At 41.7% G+C, this 18,158-nt stretch overlaps 1 protein-coding gene and 1 long non-coding RNA gene across 2 annotated transcripts in view; one reads left to right on the top strand and one right to left on the bottom strand.

Annotated features, from left to right (window-relative positions):
* Positions 1-1,378: 1,378 nt before the first annotated feature.
* Positions 1,379-2,158, bottom strand: LOC138974612 (uncharacterized). The gene has a single exon (XM_070347335.1). The coding sequence runs from the start codon at positions 2,156-2,158 to the stop codon at positions 1,379-1,381; it is 780 nt and encodes a 259-aa protein (XP_070203436.1).
* Positions 2,159-14,371: 12,213 nt separating this feature from the next.
* LOC138972276 (uncharacterized) overlaps positions 14,372-18,158 on the top strand; it is an 8,185-nt gene continuing 4,398 nt past the window's right edge. Inside the window, exon 1 of the long non-coding RNA XR_011457527.1 lies at positions 14,372-14,425. This is a non-coding gene — a long non-coding RNA (uncharacterized lncRNA). The remainder of the gene's footprint in view (positions 14,426-18,158) is intronic.

Genomic DNA, 18,158 nt, shown 5'->3' with positions numbered 1-18,158 from the left:
TATACAGTGCGTGTTGATTCTTCCATTTTGAAGACTCTCTACCTCTGCTATGATACTTGTGGCAGCATGAGTATGTAATGCATACCTGGGCAGTGATATCAACAGCTCTAAAAGCATTGATTGTGGTTACCGTGGGAGACCTCGACAACAAACATTGAATAGCTACCTGTCTTTATAAATGTTTTTTAAACAGGGCACACAGTGAATACATTAACTGCTTAATAGCTGGCACTACTCTCACACTTCATACCCCTACCCTCTCCAAAACCCTGCCCCATACTCTAGTTGTAAAACCAGGTATTGATCGCACACTGATAGGGGCACCTATCAGGTATATGGACCCTGATAGTATATTTTTGAACAGGTTAACCTCAGACGTTCCACATATACCTGTAGGCAGTGTGCTGTCATGTCTTTAGAATCAGACCATTTAGTTTCATGCACATGCATGTCTTTTCCCCTCCCTCATGTGTCTGTACCTGTACAGTATTGATGTGTACAGGAGCAGAGTAGTGCCACGGTTGAATTTGCCCGAGCGGTCCGGTATCGCACTAGTCGCACACAGCTAGCACACCGACTCACTGCTCTGTTTGTACATAGCGGTGTGAACGCAGTCATGCTCCCCCCTGTATGTGACGAGAACTCTGTTCTTCTCTTAAAGGTGTAGCCGTGTGGAGATTTGACATACTGTTGTTACTTTCTCTCGGTCCCAACCCCAATTATTTCCCTTGACCATGCGTGACGTGTTTGTTTGAAAACTATGTGCAATGCTTGGGGATCAGTGAACACAGATCTACACTCAACACACTTTTAAATGCTTTGCGATAAAACGTATTCTGTCAGCCGTGGCTACCAATCAGTGCAAGCTTTGCCCAATATGCGAAGCTGATCGATTGCCCGCGACACTTCAACCGAGTGCGCTGTTGTTTGTATTGGGACAGCAGTCTACGTAAATCTCTGTCAGCCGTCGCTACCAATGGTCCCAAAGTATACCGGCATAGCGAAGCTGGTTGTTCCCGGCACTTTGACAGTCTGCTATCGTGTATTAAGACTGTACATAAATCTCTTTCAGCCGTGGGTACCAATCGTTCCAAAGTGTATCAGCATAGACAAGGCATATTTGCATGCGGCACATCGACAGTCCGCTGTTGTGTGTGCAGCACGTACTGTACCGGTGTAGTCGGAGAATAACACTGCAGGAAAAAAAACACTACAACAGTGTTTTTTTCCTAGTAAAATATCACTGGGAGTGTTATTTTCCTGGGAAGATTACACTCCTTCACCCAGGTAAAAATGACTACGCCCAGGGAAAAAAGACTGCTCTAGTTTAAAAGTGCACTTGCAAAAAAAATAATTGTTAAATTATTTAAGAACACGTCTAACACTCGCATGAAACAACCCTTTCGAAGTGCGCACAGAGGTTCACCAAATAAATTTTCTCTTGGGTTTCAGCTCTGTCATGGGGGTTGTGATCGAGCCACCTTCTCTCATCTCCACTTGGAGTATACACGCTGATCGTGGTGTTCAGGTACATGGCAGCTGCCATGATCTCTGTTTCTGTAGCCCAGATACCATTTGCTGCCATCTTTGTCGATCTGAGGTACTCTTCTGTGTCCATACCAATATAACGGCCGAAAACGTCTTTGTTGTGTTTGATGGTTTCTACAACTGCGCGTCGGATCTTTTCATGAAAATCTTGAGACCCTGCGACCTCCAGGCTTAACGCTCTGAAAAAATAATTCCCGTCACCAATAATTGTTTCTGTTTGACGCGGAGCACCCACTTTCGTTTTCGGTCTGAAGAGCATTCTTGTAGGTGCGGCTAACCCCAGAGTCTTGCATTTCAGTCTTCTCCATGTGGAGTTCGTTGGGGTAAACAACTTTGGAGGCGCAGGGTCAACCCTAACAATTTGTGGTTCTGATGAACGGTCAGGTTTTACCCGTTTGGAAGAGTCATAAACAACAGGTTCGGCTCTGTTCTGTCGCTTTCTCTTGCTTGAGCACAATTCACCTTTCCCGTCTTGCATCAACTGCTGATTGATGTTGACGTCATCAGACGATGAACTCTTGGGAACACTAGCACTGGCACTGCAGGAAGTGTCGAAAATGTTGGCGTCGTCAGTCGATGAACTCTGCGGAACACTGGCACCAGTATTCATTGAAGTTTGAGGACCGCAGTCGTTTGCAGCTTTGTACGGCTTTAGATTAACGCCATGTGCTGTTTGCTTTAAGATTGTGCTGTTAGGGGTTTTCAAAATGTAAGTCTGATTGTGTTTGACAGCATGTACCACATAGGGACCTTGCCACGGAGCCTTCATCCCCCCCCCCCCTTTCCTATCCGCGCGACGCAGATTTCACAGAAGTACCTGCTCATCCACCACAAACATTCGCTTTTGGCCGTAGCAATTTTCGTAGTCACGTTTCTGTCTGTCTTGTGTCTCTGAAACTTTGTCTTTCACGACAGTGGACAGCTGTCTGATACTGTCCAGCCTTTGCTTGATATCTTCAGGACAAGACGTGTCTTCACAATAGATCTCATCTGCCACCAGCTCCTCTTCAAGACGCTGACATTAACATCGTTGCCATCGGTGCTGGATGAGCAGATGGGGTCAATTTCGTCCTCAATCGGTAGTCGGGCTTGTCGGCCATACAGCAAAAAGAAAGGGGTGTTGTACCGTGTGCTTTTCTGTGCGCTCGTTCTGAAGGCAAACAACAAACCTGGTAAATCATCAACCCAATCTTCTTCATCACGCAGATTTTTCAGCAGCGAAGACTGGATTGTTCGGTTGTTTCTCTCAACAAAGCCATTGGCCTGTGGAAGATAGGCGCTTGTTATATTTTGTTTCACTCCACTCAGCCTGTGAAGCTCAGCAGACGCTTGATTCACGAATTCTCTTCCCTGGTCATTAATCTGTATCTTGGGACACCCGTGACGACAGATCAGTTCATAAAGGAACCTTGCAGTGTCTTTTGCCGACTTTGATGGCAGGGGCTTGGCTTCCACCCATTTCGTAAAATAGTCCACAGCAACAACGATACTGCTGAAACCACCTGGAGATTCTGGCGTTAATGTGATGTCCATGCCGATCTGAGTCCATGGGGAGGATGGCACGGCGACACTCTGAAGAGATGGAGCTGACTTGTCAAATCGAGTGCTCATGCGCTGACACTGGTCACACGTTGCTACATAGTTTCTCACGTCGATCGAAAGACCAGACTCCACACTGCAGCCTGCACCATCGTGCATGGATCGAAGGATCTTCTTCCTCTCCTCTTCGGATGTGATGACGCGGATATCTAGATTGAAAAAAAGAGAGGAATACTTAGCCGACTAACAAAGTTGTCTCAATGACAACTAGAACGACCACACACACACACACACACACACACACACACACACACACACACACACACACACATACACACACACACACACACACCAAACCCACACCACACCACAATCATACATGATGTGAAAATTTGCCTTTACTAGGCTGGGACGGTTTGTCTCAGGACAAAGAACAAATGTTTATTTTGAATGTTTTATGTATGTTATTATTACGGACACAAACGCTCAGCAATGCAATTTCTCTTTTAGAGATTAATAAAGTTATTGTATTGTATTGTATTGTATTGTAATGCATCTCAAAAATACCACCTCAGTGTAGTGAAGTCTAATATTCACACTGTTATTATCTATTGCTGGTCTCGTAATAAGAAAAGAACTGTCACAAGCTTAGTTATTATTATTATTATTATTATTATTATTATTATTATTATTATTATTATTATTATTATTATTATTATTATTATTATTATTATTTAAGTTATTGAGACATCCCAGTGCACTAAGGGATTTATAGAGCAAATCGAGAAAATTCATTATTGAACGAAGCGCATAGCGCTGAGTTCAATAATTATTTTCGAGATTTGCTCTATAAATCCCTTAGTGCACTGGGATTGTTTCAATAACGATATTGTCAGTACCGCCATAGAAAAAAGAAGATTCCAAACGCACATTTTGCTACGCGCATTTGAATAGGCATAACTGTGTGGTTAGGTCGTCAGTGTACAGTAAGATCTACTTTTGTGTGGGGTGTCTCAAGTGTGTCGTGCTTTCGTCACACGCATTTTAATTTCTGTTGGTAAATTCCAGTGTAGTGTTAAGCTGAACAGTGATGATCTTTCAGAGAGACCTCATTTGAACTCGGAGAAAGGACTGTACTCTTCGTTATTTGCGATTCGAAACCTCCAGTCGAGGTTCGACGGATTGACTGTGCGGAGTGACTCCCCTTGAATTGACTCGAAGTCGAAGGACTCGACGGTTGCACATTTTCAAAATAAATGTGGCATATTTCTCGTGTTGTATCTTCACTCATCGGGGAGTCTGATACTAAATATGAACGGTAAGAATGCTCTGAACCCTACATGTTTTATATCCCCATCGTTTTTTAGTTCACATTTGCCCAACATGTTAATTTGCTGAGCGGGGTTTATGTCGTCTGCTACTGTGCTAGGCAAGAGCAATCGAACCACTGCAGTCTGCACGCATGAGGTAATAAGTCTTATATATATGGTAAGAACGTTCTGAACCCTACACGTTTTCGATTACGATTGTTCTTGCCTTGAAATAATAATTCGGAAACCATTCATTTACTGAACTGATGCAGTCGTATTTCAGTGTACATAGTCTGCTACGTATGACAGAGTCGATCGAGTCAGTCTTCCAAACTGGTCTGGCTGGTACGTTATCGGAATAACACTTGTGTTTTCTGTTAGCCGCTGGGAATTGTATACTAACTCATCATTTGGTAATGTGGATGATAAGCTACATGCCACTAACACGGCATATGAGAAGAATCTATGCAAGTCGGCGAAAATTAGATGAAACACAGCGGCTTCTATTTTAGATCAGTAGCACTGTGGCACAGGCACATGCAATCTGTCAGAAAAAAACAAAACACTTCTGCTTTAATTGAGAAGCAGGGAATTTATGGTCATTTGGTATTGTGGAGAATATAAGCTACATGTCATTAATTAATTCTGAGGATAAGAGCACAGTCTCGCTTAGGCAAAGGGCGGAAGAATACGCTCTGTGGAAAAGTTAGCGCACTCCAAGAGTGCGCTAACAGTTTTAGCGCATCGCCATTAGCCAATCAACTGGTTCACATCAGTCATGTGACACCAGTACTTACTGACAATTATTTAAGTTATTGAGACATCCCAGTGCACTAAGGGATTTATAGAGCAAATCGAGAAAATTCATTATTGAACGAAGCGCATAGCGCTGAGTTCAATAATTATTTTCGAGATTTGCTCTATAAATCCCTTAGTGCACTGGGATTGTTTCAATAACGATATTGTCAGTACCGCCAGAGAAAAAAGAAGATTCAAAACGCACACTTTGTTACGCGCATTTGGATAGGCGTAACTGTGTGGTCAGGTCGTATACAGTATGATCTACTTTTATGTGGGCTGTCTGAAGTGTGTCGTGCGTTCGTCACACGCAAACTCTTGTTTTAATTTCTGTTGGTAAATTCCAGTGTAGCGTTAAGCTAAAAAGTGATGATCTTTCATAGAGACCTCATTTTAACTCGGAGAAAGGACTATGCTCTTAATTATTTGCGATTCGAAACCTTCATCGAGCTTCGACAGACTTGACTGTGCAGAGTTTTGCCCCTTGCCAAGGTCGACGGAAAGCACATTTTCAAAATAAATGATTCTCGTGTGGTATCTTCACTCATCGGGGAGTCTGGTACTAAATATGAACGGTAAGAATGCTCTGAACCCTACACGTATTATATACCCATCGTTTTATCGTTCACATTTGCCCAACATGTTAATTTGCTGAACGGGATTTATGTCGTCTGCTAGTGCTACGCACTGCACTGAGTCTCATTTCAAAAACAAAAATTGCTCGTCTCGTTGCACTGAGTCTGCAAGCACGAGGCAGGCTGGTAATAAGTCATATATGGTAAGAACGTTCTAAACCCCACACGTTTTCGATTCCGATTGTTCTTGCCTTGAAATAATAATTCGGAAACCATTAATTTACTGAACAGATGCAGTCGTATATCAGTGTAGTCTGCTACGCCGGTGCTGATCTAGCTGCTAGTCTACGTTATCGAAATAACACTTGTGTTTTCTGTTAGCTGCTGGGATTTGTATACTAACTCATCATTTGGTAATGTGGATAATAAGCTACATGCCACTAACATGGCATAATTATGAGAGAAATCTTCGCAAGTCGAAACTGAAAAATTAGACACAGCAGGTTCTATTTTTAGATTAGTGGCAACTGTAGGCGGCACAGGCGCATGCAATCTGTCAGAAAAACCCACTTCTGCTTTTAATTAAAAAGCAGGAAATTTATGGTCATAATCATTGGTATTGTGGAGAATATAAGCTACATGTCATTAATTAATTCTGAGGATGAGAGTACAGTCTCGCTTTGGCAAAGGGTGTAAGAATACGCTCTGTGAAAAAGTTAGCGCACTCCAAGAGTGCGCTAACAGATTTAGCGCATCGCCATTAGCCAATCAACTGGTTCACATCAGTCATGTGACACCAGTACTTACTGACAATTATTATTATTATTATTATTATTATTATCATTAGCTGACAACTAACACCAGTAAACATCATTTCGCACGCTCAAGTGCCTGACGAAATGTTTGCAGTATATTTACTGAGGCGCGATTTGGGTTTGATTTCTTTTTTTTTTCAGGTCAACCGTCATTTTTGACGAGGGTGGTGCAAAACCCAAACCTCAGGGAGCATTATACAATTAGAAATAAAATGCAACTGACATTTACGATAGTGTTTTATACAGGTAGGCTACGTACATGATCCGTCGCGCTTTTGACGCTTGAACAAAGTTCCATCTTGCAGCACATACGAAGAACACATCCGTCTCCAATTTGCTCGTACTCCTCGGTCTTTGCATCCTTCGGGAAATATGCCGTCAGACATGAATTTAGATATGTCAGCCAACCTCTCTTTGGACACTTCGGCAGAGCTATCCTTTGGACGACCCATCGTGCAAAAATGAACCAAGTTGCAACAGTCCGAAACAACTCTTTTTTCAAGTCCGGAAAACAACACGGGCACTGAGTTCGGCTCACTGCCTTCGTACACTTTGAACAAAATGAACATAATTCACGCAGTGGTTTTTTCCTGGCAGTCTCATTTGCCGCCGTAGTGGCAGTGTTATTTTCCTGGCGTCAGTGTAATTTTCCTAGGAAAAGGCTGCAGTGTGGAGTCCCGAGCAGTGTTTCTTTCCTTGGAATAATACACTCCCAGTGTTTTTTTCCTGGAAGTCTTTTATGCCTCCTACACCGGTACTACCAGCACTTTGCGTGCTGGTGTACGTTGTTTAATATTGTTTTTCTCTTGAAATGATACAAAGTAGTCTTTTGCCCCACATAACGGTGTAGCCGTGTGGAGATTTGACATACTGTTGTTACTTTCTCTCGGTCCCAACCCCAATTATTTCCCTTGACCATGCGTGACGTGTTTGTTCCGTGGTGCTGTGTATGTCTTTTTGCGTAGATGCTGCGTTTTAATTGGTTAATCCCTTTTCGGATGCGTGCGCATCCACACCTGTTCGGTCAGTCTGATCAATGATTTCGGAGTGTGAAGACGCACGTGTCAATGCGCTTAAGCCTTGAGACCGGTGTTCTATTTGAAACAGTTATTTGTGTTGGTGTGCCATCTTTTAAAATACAGATAGCCTGTGCTGGAGTGTGAGTATCATCTTTGACCTGTGGTTTAATAGCTGATTTACCATCAGCGAGGTGAGTGATTCAGACCGGCGTAACTTCTTCGTGTGTGTTTAGTTCTTCATTGAGGAGTGAACTTTAAGTAGATGCTGTTTCTTTTGGTTTATATTGAATTTTGCTTGTCTATAATATGTTCTGATCGTATGAATGATGCTATGGTGTGCACGTATGTATGTAGCTATTTTATCCTAGTGGCGTTGGAGCGTCAGTGGTTGTTTCGCCGTTGAGACCCAGTTTTTCCGCGCTAGCCTAGCTCTTTGTAGGGGCGGGGATATAGCTCAGTTGGTAGCGCGCTGGATTTGTGTTCAGTTGGCCGCTGTCAGCGTGAGTTTGATCCCAGGTTCGGCGGAAATTTATTTCACAGAGTCAACTTTGTGTGCAGACTCTCTTCGGTGTCCGAACCTCCCCCCGTGTACACTACATTGGGTGTGCACGTTAAAGATCCCACGATTGACAAAAGGGTCTTTCCTGGCAAAATTGCTCAGGCACAGTTAATAATTGTCTACCTATACCCGTGTGACTTGGAATAATAGGCCGTGAAAGGTAAATATGCGCCGAAATGGCTGCAATCTACTGGCCGTATAAAATGTCATCTCACACGGCATCACTGCAGAGCGCCTAGAACTGTACCCACGGAATATGCGCGATATAAGACTCATTGATTGATTGATTGATTTGTCTTGTAATAGCCACGGTCCCTTCACTTGGCACTGAGACAACAACTTGAGAATATGCTCTGCTGTAGCTATTTTTATATTTAGTCAAGTTTTGACTAAATATTTTAACGTAGAGGGGGGAATCGAGACGAGGGTCGTGGTGTATGTGTGTGTGTGTGTGTGTGTGTGTGTGTGTGTGTGTCTGTGTGTGTGTAGAGCGATTCAGACTAAACTACTGGACCGATCTTTATGAAATTTGACATGAGAGTTCCTGGGTATGAAATCCCCATACGTTTTTTTCATTTTTTTGATAAATGTCTTTGATGACGTCATATCCGGCTTTTCGTGAAAGTTGAGGCGGCACTGTCACGCCCTCATTTTTCAACCAAATTGGTTGAAATTTTGGTCAAGTAATCTTCGACGAAGCCCGGGGTTCGGTATTGCATTTCAGCTTGGTGGCTTAAAAATTAATTAATGACTTTGGTCATTAAAAATCTGAAAATTGTAAAAAAAAATAAAAATTTATAAAACGATCCAAATTTACGTTTATCTTATTCTCCATCATTTGCTGATTCCAAAAACATATAAATATGTTATATTCGGATTAAAAACAAGCTCTGAAAATTAAATATATAAAAATTATTATCAAAATTAAATTGTCCAAATCAATTTAAAAACACTTTCATCTTATTCCTTGTCGGTTCCTGATTCCAAAAACATATAGATATGATATGTTTGGATTAAAAACACGCTCAGAAAGTTAAAACAAAGAGAGGTACAGAAAAGCGTGCTATCCTTCTTAGCGCAACTACTACCCCGCTCTTCTTGTCAATTTCACTGCCTTTGCCATGAGCGGTGGACTGACGATGCTACGAGTATACGGTCTTGCTGAAAAATGGCAGCTACTTGACTAAATATTGTATTTTCGCCTTACGCGACTTGTTAACCATGCGCGCGCGCCAGCGATCACGCCGGCTTGCACAGCGCCGAGAAAAATTCCAGAACCTTCCCTCTTTGTCTTTGTTGGGAAGCTGTCTGTCTGTGAAAATGCGCTCTTTTCACTACAGTGTCAAAGAACAGTGCCTATCCGATATTCTTTCATTTGAACGGATTTCGTCCATCAAACATATTAACATTGCGATCAACAAGTGAATATACACAGAAAAGTGTTGTTTTGTGCTGAAATAACGACTACAATTACAAGTGTCTGTGTGGTTCTGTGTTGTGCTGGTCCGGTGTGTGCTAGGAGGAAGTGAGTTTGTGTGGGCCAATGGACGGTTAATCGCAGACAGCTCTAGGAATGCATGGATACTGAGCTATTCTCGCACAGCGTTCGTCTTTGTGCTGTGGGTAGGCTGTGTGGCACTGTCTTGGGCGGTACGCACGCAGGAGGGGAAGGAGAGTGGGGGGAAGGGAAATGGAAGGGAGAGGGTCGGTGTAAAAATAACACATTCCCTGCTGACTCAACATGCGTTAGTTCTCCACCGTGAGCATATATAGCGTGTCCTGTGTTGCGTCATATCCTGTGTGACGTTATACATTGTAGATAGCGTAGCGCCCCCTGCAGCAACTTGTGAAGTGATCGGTCTTTGTCAGTGTGTCACGCTCCGATGGTTTAAGACCGTAAGGCGTGAAGCGTATCCTCAGTTATTACCTAATGTGTAGGGAGTTAGTCCCGTCTCTCCCATTATTTCTGGTGTACGTTAAATAAAAGTCACGTTATCGCAACCTCTGTCTTGGCGTCTCATTTATGCTTCCTGGCCTATTTTCCCCCTTCCACTCCACCCTATCACAAAGGTACTGAACTTGTCAAATCCAGGTGCACGGAGCCCCTGGGGCTTTTAGTCATACCTCAGGCAGCTATCCGTTAGAAGAACTACCAAGTTTCATTGACTTGCACCCAAAGAGTCAAGAACTGCGATTTTTTTACGAATTAATTTCGTACTCGGACCCGGCTGGTCTTGGCCTATTTTTGGATCTAAATTTAGATCAGGTAGATCACCACATCATGCACAAAAAGACACGTCACTAGCAAACTATGTCGGACGTCATCATGAGTTTGTGTAAAACAAAATGGAGGCCGGAATCACTCAGTTGAATCGAACTCCGACCAAACACCACGTAATCAATAGGTTAATTTATGCACTCGCGTGAACAAGAAACTGTCGAGCTTCACAGATGTCGTCGTTGGGTAGTTTTGGGTTTGTTTTACTACCATAGGAGGATTTTTGAACTGTAAATGCACTCAGCTGCAACAAAAACGCAAAACGAAGGCTGTGAGCTGCACTGTGCATGGAGTGGCGCAATGGTACGTAATCTCAGTGCGCCCTTTGACGCACAGAAGGGAATTCCAATGGGACATTTTGAGATGTTATGCGCCAATGGCGCAAGGCGCACTAGTAAATGAAACCCTGCAAAGATATCAGTTTATATTTATAATCATATGTACATGTATGGTAATCAGCATGTGTTGACTTTTCACTCTTATAAGTTCTCTGTGTGCTTTGTTATCTGATCACTGGTGTACTTTATGTACACATAGATCTAAGTAAAATGAAACCCCCCTTTTAAGACCTCCAACAACCTGAGAAAATCAGGTCTTAAAAAGGGGGAAGTCTTAACACTATTGTGACTAGCACTGCCACGGCGTTAACGTCCTGCCTGCCCAAGCTTGCCACCAAGAAACTTCCCAAAAATCAGTAACTAAAGAAATCTGTCTAGCAAGCTTGAATTAAGTCCAATCGCCACCAAATTTTGTGTACTAATTCAAAAATGGATGCCCAGTTCAGTCGTGCTATTTTAGTATTTATAAGTTTGTCACGCGATTTGTTTTAGCAAAGGGGGGTGAAAGGGGGATAATTTGTGTTTTTTAACGTTTTTTTGTGTGTGTTTTATTATCCACTGCTTTTTTTAAAAGTTATTTTTTAACAGAAAGTATTATAAATAATGTTATAACCAAACAAGGTGTAAAACCTATGAATTAGCTGAAATATTGTTAACATTGTACACAGAAATAAGGAGACAGTACAAAGAAAAAAACAAGCAAATCACGCAGCATTCACTCACAGCTAGCATCCTGACTCAAATGCCTGTAACACTCACCAAATGATGTCTAGGTAATCCATATTGAATATAAGTCACATTTTCACAACAAAGTACCAACTGTACACCTATGAACAATTCCAAAAGGATTTGAAGGCTCCAGCCATCCATTGTTATCAGTGCTGCCACGCCCCCATAGCTCCTGCACGATTCCGAGATACATGTTCGTCTAGCAGTATCACCCCCTACCACGTGTAGTTGCCGACTCGTACTAGCAACAACGGGACTGCTTCTTCCTCAATATCACTGCTATTATCGCTTTCTTGAGGCTAAAACGACACGATGTATCATGATCTACAGGATCCTCAAGACCCAACATCCGGAGAATCTCCTCCCGTGACAAGGCTCGCCTTCGATTCATTTTTTTTGTTCGAAAACACCATGCAAATCTGCACTAATTTGATCAAGCCGGAAGAGAAAACCACGTGTATCAAGGGAAACAACTCAATTTACTGCAAGCTTCAAAAACCGGGAAGCAATCACGAGTCGTGTACCTTGTATGTCTAATACTAAAATAGTCACTTCCCGTCCGTGGGCGTTGCAGCGCTATTACTAATATAGTCACCTCCCGTCGCGAAAGTGTTAAAATGGGGGTACATTTCATGTACAGAGGTTATAAACAGAACATCTGAATAAACAGATTTTTTTTTAAGGGAGGGAGTACTAAATTGGGGGTCTTAAAAGGGGGGTTCCACTGTATAAACATAGCTGTTATATTCACAGTGATACCTTGCAGTGTAAGACCTAATTGTTTGTAGTAACCATAGGTGAGCTCGACAACAAACATAATTTGTGATTTTATCCTAACCACTGAGAACATTCTGTTACTTTAAGTGAATACATTAACAGCCGGCGCTCCCCTTGAGAGAGAGAGAGAGTGTGTGTGTGTGCATGTTTTGATGATTGTTTATATTAAATCACCAATCTCGACTAAAACATGTACCAGGACTTTTTCTGTCTTTTCGCATCTTTTTGTGTCTTTTTGTGTCTTTTTGTGTCTTTTTGTGTCTTTTTGCATTTTAGTAGGACCGTTTTACGAGGGTAACAGAATAAGCATAGGTATACTTTTTTGCACCTGGCCCTCGCCCTAAAGAAGGACTAAATCTATTATAATAACTACTACTACATAAATACATAATTAGTGAAATAGTATACGTTTATGTACATAAGCGCATTATATAGAAACACTGTAGTTTATAAATGGTTATGACTAGGCGCAAAGCAAAAATTAGCAAATCAAATTAAAGTCTGAATACTATGCAATAGTACATCAACTCTGCAAGACAATGGATATTGTGCAGAATATCATAATTTCGTGAACAAAAACGATAAATCAAAAGTGAGTGTCTGTGTCCGAAAGGACATAACAATCAAGAACATACTATTTTCATTAATCAAGTACACAGATATGTTGTTATTCTGCTGTCGCGGTAAAGGCAGATATTGTGTGTTCTGTTCATGTTTTGGTACCGCTTAGGATAATGTTCTTTTGTCAAATAGGACTAGCAGACGAACTTTTGCACCCGTGTTCCAACGTTAAAAACTGTATGAAGTTAAGTTTTCTGTGGAAAATAGTGTATGAAACCGCTTCATGTTCTTTAAATTGAAGGGATATGTGCATTTGCATGGTTGCGTGTGATACGTTTAGAAGTGAAATATTGTTGAAAACTGACCGTCGGATTGCAGTCTGTTGTCGGAGAGACTGAGTGAAAAGACATTTGAAAGGGGAACTACTCTTGTCGCAAGACACAGTATGAGAGTTACTTGCCTTGGAAATTTGCTTGTCTTGAAGTTGAACGTTTGTGCACGGTACATTTAGATTCAGAAAACAACCGAATTCATGGATTTTATATGGAGATTCATGTGTTCAAGCCTGTAGTTGTTAAATTAAATGCGGTATGTTTGTATTGTTTGCTCCAGAGATGTATACTTCGTACATTAGAGCGTTCGGAACTTTTCAGTCGCAAAAGTAGTACCGACACAGAACAGCTTCTCAACCCATTGCGCTATCGAGGATTCAGGCTGTTGCTGGCTCGTTATTTGTTTGGTTGCTGGGTGTTTATCGAAAAATAACTAGCCCTACAAGTTTACAGAGGTAAAGAAGCAGAGGGGGGAATAAGTCATTATTTTTCGCCTTTCAATATGACGTCATTTACGTGTTTCAAACTCTCCACTAAAAGTCAATACAGGCTGGTATATGTATACTGTACCAAGTTTCATCACAATCCGTACAGTAGTTTTGGAGAAAAGCTTTTTACACACAAACACACACACACACACACACACAAAAACACACACACACACACACACACACACACACACACACACACACACACACACACACACAAACACACACACATATCGGGAGACAAACCTCGCTTCCCGCTCTTGTTAAGACATTGATGTACAAAGGGAAGCAGTACACTGCCTACGACACCTACAGATGCGAGCGCTCTGAGCCGACTGCTAAAAAATGGCTTTTCAGAGCTGGTAAACTACCGCCTCAGAGCTTTTTACGCATGTAACATCTCCCACACCGTGTAAACCAGACACTAACATACGTTAAAGTACTCTATAAACCAAGGAATATACTTTAATGAAATTTAATGCCCATCTCTGAAAACTATACTGCCCAGAAACCATACAACATTAATTAATAATAATACAAGCAAAACATCATAAGGTAAGTGGTACTCCTACAAGCAGCAATTTAGGAATAATAGTAAGTTCTCGCTGCATGCTGGGTACTGCAGACGAATTGTCTTGTGTGTGTGTGTGTGTGTTTGACTCTAATCACTGTTTCAGTCTTTAAAAGGGCTTGTTTGTTTTGTTTTTCAGATGTCAACTGCTAGATGTCTCTTTCTGATCGCTTTCACATCCACCTTTGGTAAGTTCACATGATTTCAAGAGTAACGTTTTTTCCCAGACCCAGAGGTCTGGGTTATGCGGAGGCATTTGCCTGTGTGAACGGTGACATTCCGGAACTAGTTTCGAGGTTGACCATGGGCAGCGCCATTTTGTTGTGAAATACGTCATCAGTTTGTGTACACAGAAAGTTGTGACATCCGTCACCCTATGGGAGGGGTGAAGGCAACATTGTTGTTCATCTGTAGAAAGTTGTGAAATCCGTCACCCTATGGGAGGGGTGAAGGCAAAATTGGTCATCACTGAGTTTGTGTAACACAGGAAGTTGTGAAATACGTCACCCTATGGGAGGGGTGACGGCAAAATTGTTCAACAAAAACATCAGAGGTGGAATTGTGCAGGGTCAACCGCAACAAACTCAAACCGAACCATTCATACTTACCTGTATTTGAGTGACTTATATACCGACATTTTTATTTCTTATTTTCAGCACAGGTGTAGGAAAAATCATGAACCAAAATGTTATTTATTTTCTAATTTAACATTTTTTTTTACAAATGTGACCATGTTCTTTTAAACAAACAGTGACATTAAACATTGTTATGTTAAAAAAAAGAAAAAAGAAAAAAAGCTTTTGTGCACAAATCAGAAAATACATTGTACATTTTACCTACAGGCCAAACCGTGAGTTTCTGTGGCAAAGCCCGACCGAGGAAATTGCACTGGTTTTATTTTTAGATCAGTGGGAAATTGTCAAGAACAGGCGCTTGCATTTGGATGTGTCCAATGATACAGTCAAACACGCTTAAGCTGAACTCTTCCGGGGAATGAAAAATCGTTTCGCCTATCCGAGTGTGTGCATATCCGAGTTCGGATAAGCCAAACCTTTCCCGAGAAATTACCCTGCAGTTCGGCTTAAGCGAAGTTTTTTTTCAGGATAAGTTGTAAAATCACTTGGAATGTTTCTCTCTCTCTCTCTCCCTCTCTCTCTCTCTCTCTCTCTCTCTCTCTCTCTCTCTCTCTCTCTCTCTCTCTGTGCGTGGTGTGTGTGTGTGTGTGTGTGTGTGAATAAGATCAAAACAGTGACAAGCTACAAGTGCTTTCTTCAGTGGAGCTTTATTAATACCTCAAAGCCAATTGTAAAAATAAATGGTGAAAACAGTGACACATCTCAGAAACAAAACCAAAGATTCCACAAGCAACTACGCTTTTGTTAAAAGGATTCCAAGTAATGTTTAATGAAACCCTCTCCATTAAAGAAAGAAAAGAAACAAACTTAGACAATTTGTCTCTGTGGTCATAAATCAAGATCAAATCTTAGATTAAACATAGATTGTATGCAAATGTTTTGTTTCGCTGCATGTTTATTGTGGTTTGATCTTCACCACTCGCTCAAAATGAGCACATACATTCCTCAGGTAGATTTGCTCTTCACAAAGATCTCTTCCTTCGATTGGAAAAAGAGGTTTGTATGAGAGCCACTCGTTTTTGAACACTGCAACAGTTGTTTGGAACATGCTGGCAGCCGCAAGGATTTCAACGTCGCATCACGTGACACGTGTATTTCTTGGTCAATGTGGCACACGTCATTAGTTTCCCGGCATACTCAAAAACAGGTGACGTGTTCGTTTCCGTAGGATAATTATAGGCGTGACGAAATATGTTTATCTTTCTGACGTGTTTTTTAAGGAAAAATAAAATAAATGTCTCGCCGACAGTGTTTAGAGTTTGGCTTATCTGTCAAAATCACGTTTGAGATGTCCGTGTTTGAGTTAGCTATTTTTTGACAGAGTTTGGCTTATCCGAATTAAAAATAGTCTTACAAAGACGGGGAATTGGTTTTGGTTTCAGATATCCGAGTTTTTTGCTTAAGCGTGTTTCGTTTAGGCGAGTGCGGCTGTAGTAGGTTTGGTTGTGATCAATCAGAATAATGTAGGCAGGGATGTCGTTAGGCGTCGGACATCGGACATATAACGATGAAAATCCCCAAATGTCCGATTCACATTGCCGCATGTCGGTCAGATGTCCTATCGTTTTAGCCTGAGCGTGGTCATTGTCCGATATGTACTCCATTCCTTCGGACAGCGCGATATTCGTTAATTTTCATTTCAAAATACAAATCTTCTAAAAGACCGAATGCTCTCGTGTTCAGCTGACACTGAAGTTGCCAGTGCCGCGTGCGGATCTTTTCTTTTGTTGGGAATTCCCGAACCGTTTGGGTATAACCGTCTCGGTGCAGCGCACTGATCTAAACTGAATAGTGGATTATTTTTAGATCAGTGCATGCTACAGGAGTACGGGAGACAACTCCAACTGACTAAATTTGTCGTCTGCTTTTGTTTTCGATACGAGACGAAGCACTGAATTATGCCGCTGAAAAAAAAAAACTAAAGCCTGCAAAAGATCAGCATTAGATCAAACCGATCAACTTTTATCCAAATCATGCCGTTTGTAATCAAAGTAAGAGCTCTGAAGTTGTTCATGTTGGTTTCTTTTTTGTGGTTTCTTTGAAAGTGAAACTAAACAAATACAACATTATACGCACACTGTGCGTGTGTGAAGTATTTACTATATTATGTGTGTGTTCTACAGCGCCCGCGCATGGGTGTGTGTGTGTGTGTTCGTGTTGGCGCATGACTTTGGGGTTCACATGGTTTGTTTGTTTGTTTGTTTGTTTCAGACCCACACCCATATACACACATTTCACATTTAAACCATTTGTCGGCCCCCTGTCGATATTTATCGACTAAGTTCCTTTGTGTTGCATTGTTGTGCAAGATGACTGAGTGTGTGCAAGAAACCACTCTGACCATTCACCTAAAAACTACATGAAGGAACGTCTGGGAACCTGCTGATTTGAATCAGCAAATTTTCTTGTTAGTCGTCTTTATGTTTGTCCGGCCCGCGTGAGGCACGTATAACCAACAACTTACTTGGATACCTGCGGTTCCGTTTTCAAGATTGTTGCCAGTACCTTAACGTGTATGGTTTATGAATCATTGATTACTTGGTCGAATTTTGCAAGTACTGTAATTATTCAATAGAAGGCTTTGCATGTAGCATTGTTTTTACATTTAGTCAAGTTTTTACTAAATGTTTTAACGTAGAGGGGGGAATCGAGACGAGGGTCGTGGTGTATGTGTGTGTGTGTCTGTCTGTCTGTGCGTGTGTGTGTATAGAGCGATTCAGACTAAACTACTGGACCGATCTTTATGAAATTTGACATGAGAGTTCCTGGGTATGATATCCCGAGACGTTTTTGTCTTTTTTTTTGATAAATGTCTTTGATGACGTCATATCCGGCTTTTCGTGAAAGTTGAGGCGGCACTGTCACGCTCTCATTTTTCAACCAAATTCGACAGCTACTTGACTAAATGTTGTATTTTACACACACACACACACACACAGATGGAGATGGAGAGAGAGAGAGAGAGAGAGAGAGAGAGAGAGAGAGAGAGAGAGAGAGAGAGAGAGAGAGAGAGAGAGAGAGAGAGAGAGAGATGAAACAATGAACATTCTTTATTTTTGGAGGGTAACAAATTGAATAAGTTAGGATTACAGTGGAATCCCCATTTTACGACCTTCACAAATCTGAGAAACTGTAAAATGGAGGTACATTTACAGGGGTTATGCAGAGAACATCTGAGAAAGGAGGGTCTTTAAAAAGAGGAAGTCTTAAATTGGGGGGGTCTTCTTAGGGGGGTTCCACTTTAGCTTATTTACATCTGGCCCTCGCCCTATAGAGGGGTTGATCT

Source organism: Littorina saxatilis, linkage group LG8, assembly GCF_037325665.1.
Source record: "Littorina saxatilis isolate snail1 linkage group LG8, US_GU_Lsax_2.0, whole genome shotgun sequence".
NCBI classification, from domain to species: Eukaryota; Metazoa; Mollusca; class Gastropoda; order Littorinimorpha; family Littorinidae; genus Littorina; species Littorina saxatilis.
Note: the sequence above shows the minus strand (reverse complement) of the source record. Positions and strands in the feature narration are given on the sequence as shown.

Excerpts from the sequence above, each read along its gene's own strand:
- LOC138974612 (XM_070347335.1), bottom strand. The coding sequence starts at position 2,158 with ATGAATACTGGTGCCAGTGTTCCGCAGAGTTCATCGACTGACGACGCC.